The 24986-nt window shown below is 40.1% G+C and overlaps 1 protein-coding gene across 1 annotated transcript in view; it reads left to right on the top strand.

Annotated features, from left to right (window-relative positions):
* The window catches only part of Prex2 (phosphatidylinositol-3,4,5-trisphosphate-dependent Rac exchange factor 2), a 319598-nt gene that overhangs the window by 220819 nt on the left and 73793 nt on the right, over positions 1–24986 (top strand). The window contains 1 exon segment of the mRNA NM_001393795.1: positions 12438–12552. Within this exon segment, the coding sequence (NP_001380724.1) occupies positions 12438–12552 (115 nt within the window).

The raw sequence follows: 24986 nt of genomic DNA, 5'->3' as shown, positions 1-24986 counted from the left end.
AGCTCAGTTCTGAGAACAAGCTGCCACTGGTCCCACTCACAACATAGCTCAGCGAATGGCCACATGGTTCTCTGACCCCTGGGCACTGTGACTGCTCCTCCAACTCCTCAAAGCTTCTCTGCCAAAACTCTAACGACCACCCTGAGGCTATGCCCACTTGAGTCACTGCAGGTAGAAAACACCAGACAGCCTTAATATTTTTAAATCAGCCAGATAACACAACTGCTGTGTGAAGAATCTATTGCTCAAAACTCTTCAGCTATCCTATATTAGAACTCTGCCCCCAGAATTCTAGTAGCCCCCAGACCTTACATGCTTCTGCTCCTCTCTCCAAAGCCTAGCCAAAAAGACCTTTATCTCTCTCCCTCCTTTTCCTCCTGGAACTCCGATAATCCCACCTCTTTATCTGTGCCCAGCGATTGGCTTCTGCCATCTTTATTGACATAATCAAGAAACAATTAGGGAACCAGATTTCAGTATTAGCCCCTCCCCACACAGACACTGGTGAAGCAAATCAAAACGTAAGTTTACAACTTTGAATAGGTTTATAACTTCCTTTAGCAAATTAAGGCTTTTTTTTCTTGAAGAAACCTTTTAAGTCTTCTGAGGTTCGCAGGTATAAAAAAGATACTCTTAGGCACAGACACCTAGGAGATAGAGAGTTTATTATAAGGACTGAGCCCTAACCTTATTTATTTGATTTCTTTTTTATTCAAGTATGGTAGATGTCCGTCCATCCTGCAGAGATGTCAGCCAACCCTAGAGAGTATACAGAGAGACATCTCAGTAAAATCCAGTTGTCCATCTCCTAAGATTTACCTCTCCTTTGTACAATATGGAGTAAAGTGGTAACTTGACTTCACCCCGTGCATTAATTCAGAGCTAAAAGGCACAACACCTGATTGAGGGTTCTGGTCATAGACTTTAATCGTTTTCCCTCAAAGGCAAGAGTGACTAAAGGAGTTAATATTTCTCTTCCCAGTGACATGAAATTCCTTAATTTGCAACTGATCTCTGGACAACAGATTCTTATGTCCACATCGAGTTCAGCATGAGCCATTTTTATCTGCATCCTTGATTCCTATCCCATTTCTTCTCTGATTCCTGCCTCTGTGTAAGATGGGCTTGCATGTACAGAGTGGTAGAGTGCTGCTTGTCTGGCACGTGTGTCTGTTAGTTTATTTCCTTGATGCCAAAAGGGAATTGTCCTTCTGCTAACTCTAATTGTGTATCACTGCTACCCATGTGAGTCACCAGATGGCTTAGAGAAGAAATAAAATGCAGAACCTTATTTATTGGGAACATTTTTCTGTTAAAATTCCTTTCTTTCCATATAGCTATGTGAACATAAAGAACTAGAAAACCAGGTGTAGAATCAGCGTACACATTGAGTCACTTATTTTTCCCAGTTAGAAAGTTCCAGTTAAATTGAACACTTCAGTTTTGTGAGCTGAGGTGTTGGGAGACAGGCATGTAGTCTTTCTTGTCTTCTGGAAGCCACTGTCGCATTCTTGTCTATCAGTTCCCAGGTTTACACACCTGCTTCTATCTGTAAAAACCGTACATAGGTCTGTCGATGGTTCATCTTTTAGGTCAGGGCCATTGGCATAGACTGGGGATCTAATCACTCCACACATGAATAGGCTAATTTGTTTCTACAACTTGAAGAAGTTAGTGGCCTTAATGTGTGAAAAATCTTAACGATTGTTATTTGGTGGTTCCAATAACATGCTGGATTCTAGCTAATCAACTACTGATTTCTTCTGGTTATAGAGATGCTCTGAACTTGGTGAGGACTTAGGACCTCTATCTGGCGTCCAAGAGTGAGTTTAGTTTAGTTTAATTTACCTCATCTGCTACCATCGCTGTAGCTGTTACAGCTTGTAAATGTCCTGGCCTGCCACATCATGGCTATAAATCATTTGGTTTTGACATTTATTTTTATATATACCTATACCTAATGTATACATTGTCTTCACTGGATGAAAATGAAAATGTGACCATGCTAAGTATTGCTGAGGAGAAGGTTTTTATTGTAGATACGAAAGAGAGAACAGCCAGAGGCATCTGAAAGAATTCAAATTGAACATGGCCAGAATAAACCAGGCCATGAAAGGGGATGTGAGGAATAGTGAGAGAAGAGCAGAACAGAAACGGAGTAAGAAAGAGGGCAAATGGAAGAAGAGAGAAGCCTAGGAGCTTAGAAATTAGTAGGCCAAGGTCAAGAGAGGACTGGACTGGAGAATGGTTTTTAAGCAGCTATTCCCAATATATTTAGGCTTTATATTGCTCTGCTTAGCAAGGCTTATCATTTTTAGTGCCACACCAAAGTCACTTCTCAATAAGTCTCTGGCCAATCTCTTGGAGAAAAGAAATGGTTTTAATAAATAGACCTTACAGTGATATTCACTCCATGAATTTCTGAGACCGTTCTATCTGGGCCAGGAATGGATATTGGTAACTCCAGGAGAAAACCTGTCTTCAGAGCCAATTATATTCATTTAGCATCAAGTGGGGCTTTTGACTTTCTCCAAGAAAAAGAAATCAAGGTAACAAACAAGCTAGGAGAGTAGAGCAACAGTCGAGGAACTCAAGTATACTTCTCCTGAGGTTGTCCCATCTTGGTCATCAGAAAAGATATCAATGGGAGGCTGGCACGACCTGTAGATGCATCTCCATGCTGCCCCTTGTAGCAGACTAAGGAGAAATATTCTGGGACTTGTACCCATGCGATACCAAGATTCTAAGTTGGAGTTTATTAGGAAGAGATGTTTAGCATAGATTTAAGCATGCACAGCAACAGAAGGAGGGAATGTACATATGCAAACATGGGTGAGGACTTTGCAGGAAAGCTCTGTGTTTGTCTTCAGAATAGATGACTTAGGTGATTTCTGAAAGTACAACTTTAAACATTTCTAGGCACTTCCTCTACCTTTGGTGAACAAGATCTTGAAGTGCCTTGATGGCATTCAGTGATGTCCTAGTTTCATTTGTTATTATGATAAATGTGCTGATAAAAGCAGTTTTAAGAAAGATCATTTACAATCCCATCATTGGTGAAGTCAAGGCATGAATTTAGAGCTCACAGTTCCAGGTTCCAAATGCTCATTGAAGAGAGTCAGGGCAGGCACTGGGAGTAGTAGCCATATCTGTTGAGAACAGAAATAAATGAATGAGGGCATGACTGCTGATGAGCTCACTTTCTTTATACAACTCATGATGCAAACCCAGGGAACAGTGCTGCTGACTTTCAAGGCCTTGTCTCCTATATCACTCAACACAAAACAGTTCCCACAGACATCTGGACAGGCTACATTTGGTCAAGTGCACTTAGACTTTTATCATTGCTATTTTACAGTTTTTAATAGAAATGAATCTATATAAAAAGAATATTCTGCTTTCTATATGGAGATAACTCAGCAAGGATTAGTGCTTTTAATTGGAGTGGGGGGGTGTTGTGATTTGATTTTAAAATGTTCCCCATAGACTCATGTGTTTGAACACATGGTTTCCAGTTCCTGGCACTGTTGGTGAAAGTTATGGGCCTTTTAAGGACAGCAATGGATCCTAAAGAACAAGCTATGGCTTGTGACTCCTTTGGCAAAACTCTACCCCCAAAATATTTACATTACAATTCATAATAGTAGTAGAATCACAGTTATGAAGTTGCAACAAAAATAATTTTATGTTTAGGGGGACCATTGAAACATGAGGAACTGTATTAAAGGGTCACAGTATTAGGAAGGTTGAGAACCACTGTTCTAGGAAGTAGAACTTGCTGGATGAGGTATGTCAGTGGGTGTGGGCTTTCTCTGAAGTTTTTTTTTTTTTTCTTAACCATTTCTTACTTTCTACATTTTTTTTAACTTTTTTTTTCTATATTTTTTTTTATTAACTTGAGTATTTCTTATATACATTTCAAGTGTTATTCCCCTTCCCGGTATCCGGGCAAACATCCCCCTCCCCCCTCCCCTTCCTTATGGGTGTTCCCCTCCCAACCCTCCCCCCATTGCCGCCCTCCCCCCACCAGGCTAGTTCACTGGGGGTTCAGTCTTAGCAGGACCCAGGGCTTCCCCTTCCACTGGTGCTCTTACTAGGATATGCATTGCTACCTATGAGGTCAGAGTCCAGGGTCAGTCCATGTATACTCTTTGGGTAGGGGCTTAGTCCCTGGAAGCTCTGGTTGCTTGGCATTGTTGTACATATGGAGTCTCGAGACCCTTCAAGCTCTTCCAGTTCTTTCTCTGATTCCTTCAACGGGGGTCCTATTCTCAGTTCAGTGGTTTGCTGCTGGCATTCGCCTCTGTATTTGGTGTATTCTGGCTGTGTCTCTTAGGAGCGATCTACATCCGGCTCCTGTCGGTCTGCACTTCTTTGCTTCATCCATCTTGTCTAATTGGGTGGCTATATATGTATGGGCCACATGTGGGGCAGACTCTGAATGGGTGTTCCTTCAGTCTCTGTTTTAATCTTTGCCTCTCTCTTCCCTGCCAAGGGTATTCTTGTTCCCCTTTTAAAGAAGGAGTGAAGCATTCACATTTTGCTCATCCGTCTTGAGTTTCATTTGCTCTAGGCATCTAGGGTAATTCAAGCATTTGGGCTAATAGCCACTTATCAATGAGTGCATACCATGTATGTCTTTCTGTGATTGGGTTAGCTCACTCAGGATGATATTTTCCAGTTCCAACCATTTGCCTATGAATTTCATAAGGTCGTTGTTTTTGATAGCTGAGTAATATTCCATTGTGTAGATGTACCACATTTTCTGTATCCATTCCTCTGTTGAAGGGCATCTGGGTTCTTTCCAGCTTCTGGCTATTATAAATAAGGCTGCAATGAACATAGTGGAGCACGTGTCTTTTTTATATGTTGGGGCATCTTTTGGGTATATGCCCAAGAGAGGTATAGCTGGATCCTCAGGCAGTTCAATGTCCAATTTTCTGAGGATTCTCCAGACTGATTTCCAGAATGGTTGTACCAGTTTGCAATCCCACCAACAATGGAGGAGTGTTCCTCTTCCTCCACATCCTTGCCAGCATCTGTTGTCCCCTGAGTTTTTGATCTTAGCCATTCTCACTGGTGTGAAGTGAAATCTCAGGGTTGTTTTGATTTGCATTTCCCTTATGACTAAAGATGTTGAACATTTCTTTAGGTGTTTCTCAGCCATTCGGCATTCCTCAGCTGTGAATTCTTTGTTTAGCTCTGAACCCCATTTTCCAATAGGGTTATTTGTTTCCCTGCGGTCTAACTTCTTGAGTTCTTTGTATATTTTGGATATAAGGCCTCTATCTGTTGTAGGATTGGTAAAGATCTTTTCCCAATCTGTTGGTTGCCGTTTTGTCCTAACCACCGTGTCCTTTGCCTTACAGAAGCTTTGCAGTTTTATGAGATCCCATTTGTCGATTCTTGATCTTAGAGCATAAGCCATTGGTGTTTTGTTTAGGAAATTTTTTCCAGTGCCCATGTGTTCCAGATGCTTCCCTAGTTTTTCTTCTATTAGTTTGAGTCTGTCTGGTTTGATGTGGAGGTCCTTGATCCACTTGGACTTAAGCTTTGTACAGGGTGATAAGCATGGATCGATCTGCATTCTTCTACATGTTGACCTCCAGTTGAACCAGCACCATTTGCTGAAAATGCTATCTTTTTTCCATTTGATGGTTTGGCTCCTTTGTCAAAAATCAAGTGACCATAGGTGTGTGGGTTCATTTCTGGGTCTTCAATTCTATTCCATTGGTCTATCTGTCTGTCTCTGTACCAATACCATGCAGTTTTTATCACTATTGCTCTGTAATACTGCTTGAGTTCAGGGATAGTGATTCCCCCTGAAGTCCTTTTATTGTTGAGGATAGCTTTAGCTATCCTGGGTTTTTTGTTATTCCAGATGAATTTGCAAAATGTTCTGTCTAACTCTTTGAAGATTTGGATTGGTATTTTGATGGGGATTGCATTGAATCTGTAGATTGCTTTTGGTAAAATGGCCATTTTTACTATATTAATCCTGCCAATCCATGAGCATGGGAGATCTTTCCATCTTCTGAGGTCTTCTTCAATTTCCTTCTTCAGTGTCTTGTAGTTCTTATTGTACAGATCTTTTACTTGCTTGGTTAAAGTCACACCGAGGTACTTTATATTATTTGGGTCTATTATGAAGGGTGTCGTTTCCCTAATTTCTTTCTCGGCTTGTTTCTCTTTTGTGTAGAGGTAGGCTACTGATTTATTTGAGTTAATTTTATACCCAGCCACTTTGCTGAAGTTGTTTATCAGCTTTAGTAGTTCTCTGGTGGAACTTTTGGGATCACTTAAATACACTATCATATCATCTGCAAACAGTGATATTTTGACTTCTTCTTTTCCGATCTGTATCCCCTTGACCTCCTTTTGTTGTCTGATTGCTCTGGCTAGAACTTCAAGAACTATATTGAATAAGTAGGGAGAGAGTGGGCAGCCTTGTCTAGTCCCTGATTTTAGTGGGATTGCTTCGAGTTTCTCTCCATTTAGTTTAATGTTAGCAACTGGTTTGCTGTATATGGCTTTTACTATGTTTAGGTATGGGCCTTGAATTCCTATTCTCTCCAGGACTTTTATCATGAAGGGGTGTTGAATTTTGTCAAATGCTTTCTCAGCGTCTAATGAAATGATCATGTGGTTTTGTTCTTTCAGTTTGTTTATATAATGGATCAAGTTGATGGTTTTCCATATATTAAACCATCCCTGCATGCCTGGGATGAAGCCTACTTGGTCATGGTGGATGATTGTTTTGATGTGCTCTTGGATTCGGTTTGCCAGAATTTTATTGAGTATTTTTGCATCGATATTCATAAGGGAAATTGGTCTGAAGTTCTCTTTCTTTGTTGTGTCTTTGTGTAGTTTAGGTATAAGAGTAATTGTGGCTTCGTAGAAGGTATTCGGTAGTGATCCATCTGTTTCAATTTTGTGGAATAGTTTGGATAATATTGGTATGAGGTCTTCTATGAAGGTTTGGTAGAATTCTGCACTAAACCCGTCTGGACCTGGGCTCTTTTTGGTTGGGAGACCTTTAATGACTGCTTCTATTTCCTTAGGAGTTATGGGGTTGTTTAACTGGTGTATCTGTTCCTGATTTAACTTCGGTACCTGGTATCTGTCTAGGAAATTATCCATTTCCTGAAGATTTTCAAGTTTTGTTGAATATAGGTTTTTATAGTAAGATCTGATGATTTTTTGAATTTCCTCTGAATCTGTTGTTATGTCTCCCTTTTCATTTCTGATTTTGTTAATTTGGACGCACTCTCTGTGTCCTCTCGTTAGTCTGGCTAAGGGTTTATCTATCTTGTTGATTTTCTCAAAGAACCAACTTTTGGTTCTGTTGATTCTTTCTGTGGTCCTTTTTGTTTCTACTTGGTTGATTTCAGCTCTGAGTTTGATTATTTCCTGCCTTCTACTCCTCCTGGGTGTATGTGCTTCTTTTTGTTCTAGAGCTTTTAGGTGTGCTGTCAAGCTGCTGACATATGCTCTTTCCTGTTTCTTTCTGCAGGCACTCAGCGCTATGAGTTTTCCTCTTAGCACAGCTTTCATTGTGTCCCATAAGTTTGGGTATGTTGTACCTTCATTTTCATTAAATTCTAAAAAGTTTTTAATTTCTTTCTTTATTTCTTCCTTGACCAGGTTATTCTTGAGTAGAGCATTGTTCAATTTCCACGTATATGTGGGCATTCTTCCTTGATTGTTATTGAAGACCAGTTTTAGGCCGTGGTGGTCCGATAGCACGCATGGGATTATTTCTATCTTTCTGTACCTGTTGAGGCCCGTTTTTTGACCAATTATATGGTCAATTTTGGAGAAAGTACCATGAGGAGCTGAGAAGAAGGTATATCCTTTTGCTTTAGGATAGAATGTTCTATAAATATCCGTTAAGTCCATTTGGCTCATGACTTCTCTTAGTCTGTCTACATCTCTGTTCAATTTCTGTTTCCATGATCTGTCCATTGATGAGAGTGGGGTGTTGAAATCTCCCACTATTATTGTGTGAGGTGCAATGTGTGTTTTGAGCTTTAGTAAGGTTTCTTTTATGTATGTAGGTGCCTTTGTATTTGGGGCATAGATATTTAGGATTGAGAGTTCATCTTGGTGGATTTTTCCTTTGATGAATATGAAGTGTCCTTCCTTATCTTTTTTGATGACTTTTAATTGAAAATTGATTTTATTTGATATTAGAATGGCTACTCCAGCTTGCTTCTTCTGACCATTTGCTTGGAAAATTGTTTTCCAACCTTTCACTCTGAGGTAATGTCTGTCTTTGTCTCTGAGGTGTGTTTCCTGTAGGCAGCAGAATGCAGGGTCCTCGTTGCGTATCCAGTTTGTTAATCTATGTCTTTTTATTGGGGAGTTGAGGCCATTGATATTGAGAGATATTAAGGAATAGTGATTATTGCTTCCCTTTATATTCATATTTGGATGTGAGGTTATGTTTGTGTGCTTTCATTCTCTTTGTTTTGTTGCCAAGACGATTAGTTTCTTGCTTCTTCTAGGTTATAGCTTGCCCCCTTATGTTGGGCTTTACCATTTATTATCCTTTGTAGTGCTGGATTTGTAGAAAGATATTGTGTAAATTTGGTTTTGTCATGGAATATCTTGGTTTCTCCATCTATGTTAATTGAGAGTTTTGCAGGATACAGTAACCTGGGCTGGCATTTGTGTTCTCTTAGGGTCTGTATGACATCAGTCCAGGATCTTCTGGCCTTCATAGTTTCTGGCGAGAATTCTGGTGTGATTCTGATATGTCTGCCTTTATATGTTACTTGACCTTTTTCCCTTACTGCTTTTAATATTCTTTCTTTATTTTGTGCGTTTGGTGTTTTGACTATTATGTGACGGGAGGTGTTTCTTTTCTGGTCCAATCTATTTGGAGTTCTGTAGGCTTCTTGTATGCCTATGGGTATATCTTTTTTTAGATTAGGGAAGTTTTCTTCTATGATTTTGTTGAAGATATTTACTGGTCCTTTGAGCTGGGAGTCTTCACTCTCTTCTATACCTATTATCCTTAGGTTTGATCTTCTCATTGAGTCCTGGATTTCCTGTATGTTTTGGACCAGTAGCTTTTTCCGCTTTACATTATCTTTGACAGTTGAGTCAATGATTTCTATGGAATCTTCTGCTCCTGAGATTCTCTCTTCCATTTCTTGTATTCTGTTGGTGAAGCTTGTATCTACAGCTCCTTGTCTCTTCTTTTGGTTTTCTATATCCAGGGTTGTTTCCATGTGTTCTTTCTTGATTGCTTCTATTTCCATTTTTAATTCCTTCAACTGTTTGATTGTGTTTTCCTGGAATTCTTTCAGGGATTTTTGCGATTCCTCTCTGTAGGCTTCTACTTGTTTATTAATGTTTTCCTGTGTTTCCCTAAGGGAGTTCTTCACATCTTTCTTGAAGTCCTCCAGCATCATGATCAAATATGATTTTGAAACTAGATCTTGCTTTTCTGGTGTGTTTGGATATTCCATGTTTGTTTTGGTGGGAGAATTGGGCTCCGATGATGCCAAGTAGTCTTGGTTTCTGTTGCTTGGGTTCCTGCGCTTGCCTCTCGCCATCAGATTATCTCTAGTGTTACTTTCTTCTGCTATTTCTGACAGTGGCTAGACTGTCCTATAAGCCTGTGTGTCAGGAGTGCTGTAGACATGTTTTCCTGTTTTCTTTCAGCCAGTTATGGGAACAGAGTGTTCTGCTTTCGAGCGTGTAGTTTTTCCTCTCTACAGGTCTTCAGCTGTTCGTGTGGGCCTGTGTCTTGAGTTCACCAGGCAGCTTTCTTGCAGCAGAAAAGTTGGTCTTACCTGTGGTCCCGAGGCTCAAGTTCGCTCGTGGGGTGCTGCCCACGGGCTCTCTGTGGCGGCAGCAACCAGGAATACCTGTGCCGCCTCTTCCGGGAGCTTCAGTGCACCAGGGTTTCAGATGGCCTTTGGTGTTTTCCTCTGGCGTCCGAGATGTGTGTGCAGAGAGCAGTCTCTTCTGGTTTCCCAGGTTTGTCTGCCTCTCTGAAGGTTTAGCTCTCCCTCCCACGGGATTTGGGTGCAGAGAACTGTTTATCCGGTCTGTTTCCTTCAGGGTCCGGCGGTGTCTCTGGCAGGGGTCCTGCCGCTTCTGGGCCCTCCCCCACGGGAGCCCAGAGGCCTTATACAGTTTCCTCTTGGGCCAGGGATGTGGGCAGGTGTGAGCAGTGTTGGTGGTCTCTTCCGCTCTGCAGCCTCAGGAGTGCCCACCTGACCAGGCGGTTGGGTCTCTTCTCTGAAGTTTTATTCCTGACCACACTTCCTCTTCTCCCTGTCTGCTTGCTGTATGGGGTTAAATGTGATTAGTCTGATTCTTGACTGCCAGGCTTGCCTCATGCTTCTGTTACTGTGACTTCCCTGTCATGGCACCCTGTGTCTCCTTCAGAACTATACGCTAAAATACCTAGTTTTTCTCTTGATTGTTCTTTGTCAGGGTCTTTGTTACAATCACAGAAAAGTAACTAATGCTGGGGCAGTGATTTCACCGCAAAGGCTCCTGTACCTTGTGGCTTGCTGCTCCTTGAGTGCAGTTCAATCCCTTTTTATGAGTCCTGTCATGGCTAGAATCTAACCTAACTTCCAAAGAGCGTGGTAGCGTTAGGAAATTAGTTGAGGAGCCAGAGTAGGGCCAAAGATGTACAGAATGGAGTGTGTTAAGCCAGGGACAGGTGTCCTTCTTCAGCTTTGACCCCAGCTTAACTGTGGTCTCTGCCTTCTCTGTGGTTTCACTTTTGTGGTTTTGTGTACCAGCTAGCAAGTGTGGTCTGATAACACTACATGGCAAATTGGAGATATAAGTGATTCACGGTTTCAATTGCACATCATTCTGAATAGTGTGATGTTGTGTATCTAACCAGAGCATGATAGATCATCCTTTGAGCAACATATCCACATGTGTATTAGTCACTTACCCATGAGTCACTCAATTGACCTCAGTTATCAGGTCCTTGACTATACAGGGTCTCATTCTTAAATAATTCCGACTTTAGTGAGTAATGGCTCCAACATGCAAAATTAGTGATGTTGGCAATTGGGATGTGCTGAAGAGAGGCATAAATGCTACCTTCCTGGGAAAATGTTACTCTTGACCTAATAGACACAAAGTAAAACTAGTTCCTTCGTCCATAATATTATGAGGATAAATAATCCCGTGTTTCTATTATCCTGGTGCAGTAGTTACAGAACATAAAAATATTAAGTGCTTTGTGAAAATGAGAAAGGTATTGTAAAAGTGTATGTAGGTGTGGGGCATTATGGGGTGTGCATGTGTATGGTGTGAAAATCCAATCAGGCTTCAGAAGAATCCCTTGTTTCAGCGTCTACTGCAGGTCTGGAATGCATCCCACAGAGAAAAGAAAAACAATGGTACTCAGATCCAGGGAAACAAATAGGGAGAAAACACCAATTATAAAGAATGGCATGGGGTACTGGCTAGTTTTCTGTGTCAACTTTATGAAAACTTGAGTCCTCAGAAAGGAAAGAGCCTCACAGTTTCGCAATTAGTGGTCGGGGGTGGGGAGGGATCACCAGCCTATGGATGACTGGTGGCCCAGAGTTCTATAAGAAAGCAAGCTGAGCAAGCCATGATGAACAAGCCAGTAAGCAATACACACCTCCCCACCCCATGGCCTCTGGATCGGCTCCTGTCTCCAGATCCTGCCCTGTTGGAGTTCTTGTCCTGATTTCCTTCAGTGATGAACAGCAGTGTGGAAATGTAAGACAATTAAACCCTTTTGTTTTCCGCTTCAATTTGTTTTTTGGTCATGGTGTTTGGTTGCAGCAATAGAAACTCTAAGACATGAGGAAAATAATGATGAGGCTTCTTGTATAAATTTATCTCAGTGGCTTGTGGAGGGATTAGAAGTTATTACACTTTTGTCCCTTCTTCTTCATGGTGCAGAAAGGGGCTGTACATGCAAATGCAGACACCCATCCCCACACCCTTGTGCTGGTATATACAATGTAGGCTCCCATTTAAGATATAAATTCTTTTTACAAAAAACTTAATTTTACATTTTTTTTCAGAACACTTCCTATGTCTGCAGTTTCTCAAAATAACCAGCTGAAAATAATGCTCATGCCAAAACAGCATATTCTGGAATGGCATAGTCTAGTCTTCCACAGTGCATTCAAAATGCTTTAAAAATAGAGGATAGTTTAAACCAGAACTTGCCTTTGCCTATTTAACAACAACAACAACAATAAATTTTCAGCTGTTTGATATATATATATGTATATATATATACATATATATATATGTTTTGAGAGCAAAGGACCCATTTTCATTCATTTCTGGAGTTACTTATTGCACATGTATTCATACTCAGCACTTTAAGTATATTGAGAATTAGTAGCATAGAAGAGATGCACAGTGACTAAGTTATAAGTTGGCATGCAAACTGTTCACTTGTTTCGCAGCACTGGAGAGCATGGAAGGATATTGCTATAGAGACAACATCTCCGTGGAAGAGTTTCAAGCGCAGATAAACACAGCCTCCCTGGAAAAGGTCAAACAGTACAATCAGAAGCTCAGGTATGTAACCTCCTCTGTTGTTGACTTAGCTTTTCTTTTTATATTAGGCCGAATGCTTTGGCTATATGATGGGGATGTGAACATTTTTATTAGCTTAGATTATCGATGATATTCCCTTTGATAATATAATGTTTAATGTCTCAACTACCCTTCTGGCCATGTCTCATGAAATTATTAAGAAAAAGAGGTTTGGAATATGTGGCGTTGGGGTTTTAATATCTGGGAAAAGTTAAGGGATGTAATTAAGGTATAGCCTTGTCCCCAGGGGAAATATCATTGTTGTATCTTATAGTGCCACCTAAAGGAAGGGTCATTGAATTGCAGGGAAAGTATATTCCTTTGTTTGCATTAAAGAGGTAGCCCCTCACATGGGGAGAAAAAAGGCTCCATATGAAGATGCTTGTTATTGGAAGAAATTTATCTGCAGCCAAGTAAATAATATTTAAATTTTAATTCTGCCTTTCTTCCTACACTGTTACTGTGCAGTTATCCTAGATATTAGCAGAGTTGGAAGCCATGGACGATAGATTCTTTTGTCATGGTTGACTTTAGACCTAACTTATTTCTCTGGTAATACAATGAAAGCAAATGTCAGCTTCTCTCTCCTTAGGATTTAAAATAACATATGGAAGAGTAGAGGTATCGGGGCTTTGTGGAGTCTCTTTAATGGAAAACTACTTCCTCCTGACCCAAAGAATAGATTCCGAGTTTTGCCTCAGGCCCTGAGTGGAGACTTGATTTCACCTCTCCTAAGATTAGAACATCACATAGGACTGTCCCCTGCAGCTGGGGCTGCCAATCACCTCACCAGAAGAACACCACAACTGAAGATATGCTAAGGAGATGGGAGGAATAATTTTCCTCACTGAGAAGATGCACTGGTAATGTGCAGAAGCCCCTTCTGCCCATGCCATACTGCTAAGCCTGCCTGTTTTTTTGGAATTCTAACTCTGAGTGTGAAACTCTTCCCCCTTCCTTCTCCCCTCCTCCCTCCCTCCCCCGTCTCTCTGATCCTAGTCAAAAACCTAAGCTTGCTCAAAATTTTTATTTTGTTAACCTATGTCTGAAGGTGACCCAGTGCCTTCTCCTTATATCATGTAGCTGCTTTGCTAAATGTGAAGACTTCCTTAGACTCACACTCAAAGTGGAGTAGCTTTTTCTTCTACTTACTTATCTCCCTCCTGCCTTCAGTTTCTGAGATTTATAGCTTGCCTGTTCTATTGTTTTTCCTTGGAGATTCTAACAGAATGATTTTTGAAATTCCTTCCATACCCATTTAAAATTTTTTATTAACAGGACTAAAAACCCCAAAAGGGAACCATGAATTTCATTGATAATTCAAAGGCAATAAAAATTAACCATCGCTAGTGAAAGGGAACTGGATTATAACTTAAAAGGTTTTATTTTCAACAACAATTAACATATATTCTTCCCTCCTGAGTGAGCTACTTGTCAGATCACTATTAAAATTACTTGACAGATTAGACCATTCTTTTTTATCTTTTTAAGTTAGCATACAAAAACGTATTTCGTTATAGTATTTATACAAATTTCATACATCTATAGATATTTCATATATTTACATTTTATATCGACATATATTTCATACATCTATATATTCATATAGATGAAAATACTATTGCAAAATATTATACATACTATATATACATATGTACATATATATTCCACAATATATGAAAAATATATATAGTCTCCCTCAGAGTATTCTTTCAGCCCTTTTCTCCCTGCCATCTGCTGATTGATCCCTTTCCTCCCAGCCCATTAGTTCCCTCTGCTATGTACATGTCTACTGGACTCCATTACTATGTTTTCCTTATTCTTCCTTCTCTTGAAATCTCTTCCTCCCTTCTTATGATCCTCCTTACAATTTCAGGATTACACAAACACACACACACACACACACACACACACACACACACACACACACACACACACACCAGAAAGATATTAATTTTTATAGTCCTCTTATAAGATGCTGTGTTATCTATCTTTATTAGTCTGGCTTATTTCGCTTAACATTTTTAAAGGGAAATTTATTTTGTTCTAGCTTGGGTCTTAATAACTAAAAAAAAAGTCTATTGTGGTTATTTTGTTTTCCCTTCATTAATGTGGCTGAACACTGAAAATTAAATAAGTACCTAAATGACCAGCAGGGTGTGTGTGTTAGTGCTGGTGATTTCCTCCAGTGGCACTGGCCTGAACTTGTCTCACACATCTGTCCTTTCTCCTGTGCTCTCTACTTCAGCCATTGTTTGTCATTTCAAAAAAGCTTTAAGTCCCCTCATTTTTTCAAATACTTATGTAGACTTCCTTAGCAAATGCATTCTGATGTCCCAGTGATTCAAATTTAGAATGTCTTAGCCTGCTTTAATTTTGTTTTCTTGTTGACATCACTGTTTTTCAGAAGTATATATTGTACTAACTCGATCCATAGGAAAGGAAAATGTTAATCTTAAATTCATATTTTGTTTCTCCTTCCCTGACTAAGAAGCATTGGCTTAAGAAGTTCAGTCTTGAGAAAATCTTCCCGTTGATGATTATTAGAGTAGAATTTTGCCTTCCTAACTTGTGAAGAGTATTGCTATGTTGTCTTTGAATTAGATGCAATATTGAAGCATTTCTACAGAACACACGATCTTGAGCATGCACCCATGTACTCCCTTTAAGAAAATGGACCACTGTTGAATTATCCTACTTAACCCTGTCTCAAGGCAGCGGTCTTTCATTCACCCCCTCAGACTTGTGCTCCCAGGCCGTGCCATATTTTGGCTAGCAGGTCTTTAGTGATTTCTAGTTGCCTTCAAAAGGAATAACAAGCCCCTTAGTTTGGCGGTTAGGCTCTTTCATGACCTAACCCTACACTTCTTTTTCTCTGCAGACAGATCAGTCATTTGTCCTTCCTCACTACTACGATCCTTGCCCTCTCTTGTCTTCTCATTCTCCGTCAGCATCTGCTTTCTCTGTTTCCAACTCCCCAGGGAGCTGTGCCTCACATTCATCTCATATTGATAAAGTCTTCTTTGTATTCATTTATTATAGATGTGGAATAAGTCCTGGACACCAGGGATTTCAAAAGGTGCCTAAGAGATTAATGTGTAGTGAGAATTGAAGATCAATTCCAAAATAAGATCTCAAAGAACAGTCCCCAACCCTTTTAATGTCAGCGCCAGCTACAAATTTCTTAAAAATGGCTAAGAGTGCCCCATTGTCTGGGTTGGAACAAGCTTTCCCCATGATTCAGTCTTTTTTTTTCTTTTTATTGCAGATCTGAGAACTGCAATATTGTGTGAGTTTGGTGGCTGTGTATGGGCTGGATCCCCAGGTGGGGCAGTCTCTGGATGGCATTTTCTTCAGTCTCTGCTCCAAACTTTGTCTCCATATATCCTCCTGTGAATATTTTTGTTTCCCCTTCTAAGAAGGACTGAAGCATCCGCACTTTGGTTGTCTTCTTCTTGAACTTCATGGGATCTGTGGATTGTATCATAAGTAATCCAAGCTTTGGGGCTAATATCCACTTATCAGTGGGTGCATACCGTGTGTGTGTGTGTGTGTGTGTGTGTGTGTGTGTGTGTGTGTGTGTGTGTTGTTCTGTTTTTTGTGATTGGGTTACCTCACTCAGCATGATATTTTCTAGTTCCATCCATTTGCCTATGAATTTTATGAAGTCGTTTTTAATAGCCGAGTAGTACTCCATTGTGTAGATGTACCACATTTTCTGTGTCCATTCCTCTGTTGAGGGACATCTGGGTTCTTTCCAGGTTCTGGCTATTATAAATAAGACTGCAATGAACATAGTGGAGCATGTGTCCTTGTATGTTGTAGCATCTTTTGGGTATATGCTCAGGAGATATAGCTGGGTCCTCAGAACTATGTCCAATTTTCTGAGGAACCTCCAGATTGATTTTCATAGTGGTTGTACCAGTTTGCAGTCCCACCAATAAGTTGTCACCTGAGTTTTGATCTTAGCCATTCTGACTGGTGTGAGGTGGAATCTCAGGGTTGTTTTGATTTGCATTTCCCTGATGACTAAGGATGTTGAACATTTCTTTAGGTGCTCTTTACCCATTAGATATTCCTCAGTTGAGAATTCTTTGTTTAGCTCTGTATCCCATTTTTAATAGGGTTATTTGATTCTCTGGACTCTAACTTTCCATTTCTTATTTTCTTAATTTAGATACTCCCTCTGTGCCCTCTGTTTAGGCTGGTTTTGTTGATTCTTTGTCAAGTTCTTTTTGTTTACACTCAGTCCTGAGTTTGATTATTTCCTGCCTTCTACTTCTCTTGGGTTCATTTGCTTCTTTTTGTTCTAGAGCTTTTAGGTGTGCTGTCAAGCTGCTAGTGTATGCCCTCTCCAGTTTCTTTTTGGAGGCACTCAGAGCTTTGAGTTTTCCTCTTAACATTGCTTTCATTGTGTCCCATAAGTTTGGGTATGTTGTGCCTTCATTTTCATTAAATTCTAAAAAGTCTTTAATTTCTTTATTATTTCTTCCTTATCATTGAGTAGAGCATTGTTCAGCTTCCATGTGTATGTGGGCTTTCTGTCATTTTTGTTGTTATTAAAGACCAGCCTTAGTCCATGGTGATCTTATAATATGCATGGGATTATTTCAATCTCCTTGTATCTGTTGAGGCCTGTTTTGTGACCAATTATATTGTCAGTTCTGGAGAAGGTACTATAATGTGCTGAGAAGAAGGTATATTGTTTTGCTTTAGGATGAAATGTTCCATAAATAATCTGTTAAATCCATTTGGTTTATAACTTACGTTAGTTTCTCTGTGTCTCTGATTAGTCTCTGTTTCCATAATCTGTCCATTGATGAAAATGGGGTGTTGAACTCTCCCACTCTTATTGTATAAGATGCAATGTGTTCTTTGATCTTTAGTAAGGTTTCTTTTATGAATGTAGGTGCCCTTGCATTTGGAACTTAGATATTCAGAATTGAGAATTTATTGTCCTGGGTTTTTTTTCAATGAATATGAAGTGTCCTTCCTTATCATTTTTGGTAACTTTTAATTGAAACTCAATTTTCTTTGATATTAGAATGGCTACTCAAGCTTGTTTCTTGGGACCATTTGCTTGGAAAATTATTTTCTAGCCTTTTACTCCGAGGTAGTGTCCAACTTTGTCACTGAGGTGTGTTTCCTGTATGTAGCAAAATGCTGGGTCCTCTTTCTATATCCAGTCAGTTAGTCTATGTCTTTTTCTTAGGGAATTGAGTCCATTGATGTTGAGAGTTATTAGGGACCAATGATTGTTGTTTCCTGTAATTTTTGTTGTTAGAGGTGTAATTAATTACATTTGTGTGACTATCTTATTTTGGTTAGTTGAAAGAAGATTACTTTTTTGCTTTTTCTAGGATGTAATTTCCCTCCCTGTGCTGGAGTTTTCTTTTTATTAACCTTTGTAGGGTGGATTTGTAGAAAGATATTGTGTAAATTTGGTTTTGTCGTGGAATATCTTGGTTTCTCTTTCTATGGTAATTGAGAGTTTTGCTGGATACAGTAGCCTGAGCTTGCATTTGTGTTCTCTTAGGGCCTGTATGACATCTGCCCATCTTCTAGTTTTCATAGTCTCTATTGAGAGACCTAGTGTGCTTCTCATAGTTCTACCTTTATATGTTACTTGACCATTTTCCCTCATTGCTTTTAATATTCTTTCTTTCATTTGTGTATTTGGAGTTTTGACTATTATGTGATGGGAGAAATTTCTTTTCTTGTCCAATCTCTTTGCAGTTCTGTAGGTTTCTTGTATGTTTATGGGCATCTCTCTCTTTAAGTTAGGGAAGTTTTTTTTCAATAATTCTGTTGAAGATACTAGCCCTTTAAGTTGGGAATCTTCGTTCTCTTCTATACCTAGAATCCTTAGGTTTGAACTCCAAATCGTGTCCTGGATGTTTTGGGTTAGGAGTTTTTTGTGTTTTGCATTTCCTTTGATAGTTGTGTCAATGTTTTCTATGGTATCTTCTGTCCCTGAGATTTGCTCTTCTATCTCTTGTATTCTGTTGGTAATGCTTTTATTTATGACTTCTGATCTCTTTCCTAGGTTTTCTTTTCTTTCTGTGTGTGTGTGTGTGTGTGTGTTTTGTTTACATTTCAACGTTACCTCCTTTTCCATTTTCCCATCCATTTGCCCCCACCCCACCCTCCCTCCCCCCTTCTTGTATGATAGTGTTCTCCCACCCAACCATCCATCCATTCCAGCCTCCCACCCTGACATTCCCGTACACTGGGGAGTCCATCTTTGGCAGGACCAAGGGCTTCTCCTACCACAGTTGCCCAACAGGGCTATCCTCTGCTACATATGCAGCTGGAGTCATGGGTCTGCAGGGTTGTCTCCCTTGTGATTTCTATACTGTTTGTATTTCTGTTTTTAGAATACAGATTATTTTGTTCAATTCCTTCCCCTGTTTGGATGATTTTTGTATTTCCTCTTTAAGGCCTTCTACTTGTGTTGTCCTGTATTTCTTTAAGGGGGGTTATTTATGTCTTTCTTAATGTCCTCCAATATCATCAAGAGTTGTGATTTTAAATCAAAATCTTGATTTTCTTGTGTGTTGGGGTATCTAGGGCTTGCTGTGGTGGGGGAATTGGGTTCTGATGATGGCAAATGGCATTGGTTTCTGTTGCTTAGGTTCTTGCCGTTGCCTCTTGCCATCTGGTTATCTCTGATGTTAGCTATTCTTGCTGTCTTTGACTGTGGCTTGCCCCGCCTGTAAGCCTGTGTGTCAGCTTTTTCTTTTTAGATCTAAGAAACAATTTGACTATTTCAAGAACATTGACTGTCCCTCTCTAAGGGGATATTTTCCCCTTTCCCCCTCATTCCCCTAGTATCCCTCTTACTCTTTCATTAGAACTCATTAATTTATTTACTAATAGGACTTCAGAAAATATCCTTTTGGCCATTGTGTGATAAAAAAACATTACTTGGATGACAAGCTTCAGAAAGCAAACTTAAGCTAGGATAAGTAAAACAGTGTATTGGCTGTGTGATGCAGACATCAAGGCTTTGGCCTAGGGTATGAGCGTTCTTGTGAATAAGGATTCTTACTGTCTATTGGCACCATTGTCTCTGTGTAGATCCATTTTAATCTCATCTGGGCAATAGGTTCACTACAAATTAATGTTAACATAGAAAAAGAGATAGTGCCTTCTGCATCAGGAGTTCTACTAGAGGACTTGGGAGGGGCTTACAGCTACAACCTAGTTGTGTACTCCTTTCTAAAGGCCTTCAGCATGATAGACCAGTATTCTATCAAATAAGAAGGCAAGTATACCCTACTTAAAGTAGTTAAGAACAGATAGATAAGATAGATATAATTGTCCACTTATCAGAAAATAACAGACATCATCTACCAAATAAGGACATATTGAATCAGTCCCATAAAAACATGTTATATGGGTTACTTAGAAGCTTAATGTTTATCTCTTTATCATTTCCATTGTAAGAAGAACATTGTTATCCAGACAGTGAGTTGGTGAAACCAAGCTTTAAAGCAAAGAATTATTTCTCTCTAGTGATATTTTTTTGTCCTGTATAAGGCCATATGAGGGGGTGAAGTGAAATTTTTCATGCTGTAGATGAATTTTATGCTACTGTTTCTATATTTGTTACCCCATGGGCCTCCATAGCTCATATTTTGTGCAATCAGCCATGCATTCACCCAACATATTTGATGCTACAACTAGAGGAAAAAGGACATGTGGTGTTTGAACATTAGCCTGAGTCACAGGGAAATATCCTTGCCAGGATTCAGGAAAGACCTTCCAGAAAGTGAATCAATGCCTGCACGTACTGTGTGATGCTATTTCCTCAGGTGTTGAAATGCCATCTTGGACTTTGTCCTGTAGCCATGGCAACTAGAATAGAGAAATATTACAATGGTACTTAGTCTACTAATGGTAATGAAGCTGTTGAAACTCCCTGGTAAGGATCAGGAAACCCTTGCCTGGCATTTTAGCTATTCATCTCTACTATACCACCCACATCAGCAGCCACTGATCTCGGGAGATGCTAGGGCATATGCAGAAGTAAAAGGCTGACTAGAACCTAGACTATGTGGTACAGATTCCGTAAGGTCACAGTCCATGTTGGTGTGGAACATTGCGGTGCTGCTGGTGTTTGAGGGTTAGCCATATTCCTATAATCATTCCTCCATCTATGATCTGTGAGAAAGCATGAAAACTCATTGGTTTCCCCAACTTGAACTTTTGTGAAATCTTACTTGCTCTGTCATTGGTGCCTATCTGGGATGATTGGATTTCATTTGCCTCTGTTCAGGAAAAATTAATACAATAACAATTCATGGAAACTGGCATATCATGTTCAAGGAAAGGCTGAAGGATTCTAGCCCTTGGAGAGCATGACACTCATGGAGAGAAATGGACAGAGCCTGACTTGCAGGGGTGATGTTATTGTAGGTACTTTGGGTTATATTCTAAGTGCAGTGGAGAATCCACGGGAAAACTTTATTGAATTAATACTGTTACTAGTTAATGCATCCATTGCAAATGATATTAAAGATAGTTAACATTTCCACAGCATACAATAAAGAAGCCCAGGCCAGTGGCTCAGCTCATCACTCTACACTCTGAGATACAAGTGGGGAAGAGCCTAGGAGCCTTGGCAAGGCCACTGGCTGCCCGACCTTTCTTCCTAAAGATGCTGGCTTAGCTCTTTAACCCATGCATAAGGCTGAGCTAGCATAAATAGTTCCAGGATGTTTCTAGAATATTTCCTTCTAGAACCAAGTCAGAAATCATTTTAACTGATTTATTTCTGCTTATTATTTTGATGAAGAATAATCAAAGTGTTTAACTGTGAAATTCTGGCAATCTCAGAAGTTAGGAAGTATTGCTAACCCTGACTACAACCCTTACCTGCTCTATTCCTCCATCCCGCCTCCAACACCTCAACCTGCTCTATCCCCCTCCCACCCTAACCTCCAACTCCTTGATATGCTCTATACCCCACCCTGCCTACTACTTCCTTACCTGCTCTATCCCCCACCTCATCTACTACCCCCTTACCTGCTCTGTTCCCCCTCCACTAACACTTTACTAGCTCTATCCTACCTCTTCTAACCCCCTGACTTGCTCTATCTTTCTCTCTTTTTCCCTTTTTACTTCCACTGGCCACGATCCATCCTCTCCATCAGGCACATTTTGCCATGCCCTACTTAAAGGTAATTTATCATTAGTAAATCCTTTCATTTTAATGCATCCTCTATTGGCAAAAAGCACCACAGTGTGGTGACTAAGGATATAAATTGTAAAAGTGAACACTGTTTCCTGTATCCAAGAAGTCCTTGAAATTTGAGATACTCAGATAATTATGTTTCAATATTACTTTAGTGTAAAATAAAAAAAAAGTTCTGCATTAGCTGATCCCTTTACTATTTATATGAGTTAATAACTTCATACTGAATATTTTTAGGGCTGATAATCTTGGATAGCAAACTGTAAATCTATAATTTTTGCAGAATATGGAAAAACTATTCAAGGATTCTCTTAAGATGTGCCTTTGTGTGGTTTAAAAAAAATAGCACATGGCCTTTGAGAAGTTTGTTTTTTAATGTAGTCTAAAGATAGCTTCGAGATAAAGAGCCTGTACTGCTCTTCCAATGACCAGGGCTTGCTTCCCCACTTGAGAGGTGGCTCACTACCATAGGCAGCTCTAGTTCCAGAGCGTCCAACACCCTTTTGTGGCTCTGCAGAAATCTGAACTCTCATGAAGGATGTAGAGACAAACAGGCATATACACTACACACAAAGAGAAAATAATTTAAAGACCTGTAGAATCCCCAAATATATTTTCTAAGATACATAGAAAAGAGTAACAATTTTCTGCTGCAAGGGATACTACACACACCCATCTGATAGCGACACGTGTTGGACAGTATATGCAACATGAAATGACAGCCAGAAGCATTTGTTTGATTAGTCCCATGGTAATATTTCCCTTATCCACACCACTTCTCACACCCACAAAAGGAAAATATAACAGGGGTTGTGCGTTCCTGTCATGGAGCAGTTATGATGTATAGTTCATATTTTAGGTACATCTATCAAACAATGAGAAACAGCACCCACTCGGCTGTGGTATGCCTTTGCGGGTCCTAGGCTCAGGGCTCATGTCCTTCTTTCCCTCTCTTTGTTGGCCTCATATCATGAGACACTGCTGCCCATCCTTTGTTGAATGGCAAATGGAGCAGCTGAGTTTGGAAAGGAGAATACTAGGACCTGTTGGTGACCGTGTGTGTGTGTGTGTGTGTGTGTGTGTGTGTGTGTGTGTGTGTGTGTGTGCGCGCGCGCGCCATATTAAGTCAAGGAAAGTACTAAAGAACATCAATTAGCATGTAAATATTTCTGTCTTAGGAGTAGCAGGTAACTTTCAGAAATCTATATCTATCTCCTCTGTGGTATTTCTGTATTTTTTTTTATTTTTTTTTATTTTTATTTTTTTTATTTTTTTTTTTTTATTAACTTGAGTATTTCTTATATACATTTCAAGTGTTATTCCCTTTCCCGGTTTCTGGGCAAAATCCCCCTCCCCCCTCCCCTTCCTTATGGGTGTTCCCCTCCCAACCCTCCCCCCATTGCCGCCCTCCCCCCATAGTCTAGTTCACTGGGGGTTCAGTCTTAGCAGGACCCAGGGCTTCCCCTTCCACTGGTGCTCTTACTAGGATATTCATTGCTACCTATGGGGTCAGAGTCCAGGGTCAGTCCATATATAGTCTTTAGGTAGTGGCTTAGTCCCTGGAAGCTCTGGTTGCTTGACATTGTTGTACTTTTGGGGTCTCGAGCCCCTTCAAGCTCTTCCAGTTCTTTCTCTGATTCCTTCAACGGGGGACCTATTCTCAGCTCAGTGGTTTGCTGCTGGCATTCGCCTCTGTATTTGCTGTATTCTGGCTGTGTCTCTCAGGAGCGATCTACATCCGGCTCCTGTCGGTCTGCACTTCTTTGCTTCATCCATCTTGTCCAATTGGGTGGCTGTATATGTATGGGCCACCTGTGGGGCAGGCTCTGAATGGGTGTTCCTTCAGTCTCTGTTTTAATCTTTGCCTCTCCCTTCCCAGCCAAGGGTATTCTTTTTCCTCATTTAAAGAAGGAGTGAAGCATTCACATTTTGATCATCCGTCTTGAGTTTCGTTTGTTCTAGGGATCTAGGGTAATTCAAGCATTTGGGCTAATAGCCACTTATCAATGAGTGCATACCATGTATGTCTTTCTGTGATTGGGTTAGCTCACTCAGGATGATATTTTCCAGTTCCAACCATTTGCCTATGAATTTCATAAGGTCATTGTTTTTGATAGCTGAGTAATATTCCATTGTGTAGATGTACCACATTTTCTGTATCCATTCCTCTGTTGAAGGGCATCTCGGTTCTTTCCATTTTCTGGCTATTATAAATAAGGCTGCGATGAACATAGTGGAGCACGTGTCTCTTTTATATGTTGAGGCATCTTTTGGGTATATGCCCAAGAGAGGTATAGCTGGATCCTCAGGCAGTTCAATGTCCAATTTTCTGAGGAACCTCCAGACTGATTTCCAGAATGGTTTTACCAGTCTGCAATCCCACCAACAATGGAGGAGTGTTCTTCTTTCTCCACATCCTCGCCAGCATCTGCTGTCACCTGAGTTTTTGATCTTAGCCATTCTCACTGGTGTGAGGTGAAATCTCAGGGTTGTTTTGATTTGCATTTCCCTTATGACTAAAGATGTTGAACATTTCTTTAGGTGTTTCTCAGCCATTTGGCATTCCTCAGCTGTGAATTCTTTGTTTAGCTCTGAACCCCATTTTTTAATAGGGTTATTTGTTTCCCTGCGGTCTAACTTCTTGAGTTCTTTGTATATTTTGGATATAAGGCCTCTATCTGTTGTAGGATTGGTAAAGATCTTTTCCCAATCTGTTGGTTGCCGTTTTGTCCTAACCACCGTGTCCTTTGCCTTACAGAAGCTTTGCACTTTTATGAGATCCCATTTGTCGATTCTTGATCTTAGAGCATAAGCCATTGGTGTTTTGTTCAGGAAATTTTTTCCAGTGCCCATGTGTTCCAGATGCTTCCCTAGTTTTTCTTCTATTAGTTTGAGTGTGTCTGGTTTGATGTGGAGGTCCTTGATCCACTTGGACTTAAGCTTTGTACAGGGTGATAAGCATGGATCGATCTGCATTCTTCTACATGTTGCCCTCCAGTTGAACCAGCACCATTTGCTGAAAATGCTATCTTTTTTCCATTTCATGGATTTGGCTCCTTTGTCAAAAATCAAGTGACCATAGGTGTGTGGGTTCATTTCTGGGTCTTCAATTCTATTCCATTGGTCTATCTGTCTGTCTCTGTACCAATACCATGCAGTTTTTATCACTATTGCTCTGTAATACTGCTTGAGTTCAGGGATAGTGATTCCCCCTGAA

This window comes from Rattus norvegicus, chromosome 5 (assembly GCF_021556685.1).
Source record: "Rattus norvegicus strain SHRSP/BbbUtx chromosome 5, alternate assembly SHRSP_T2T, whole genome shotgun sequence".
Taxonomy (NCBI): domain Eukaryota; kingdom Metazoa; phylum Chordata; class Mammalia; order Rodentia; family Muridae; genus Rattus; species Rattus norvegicus.
The sequence above is the reverse complement of the archived record's forward strand: the minus strand, read 5'-3'. Positions and strand labels throughout refer to the sequence as shown.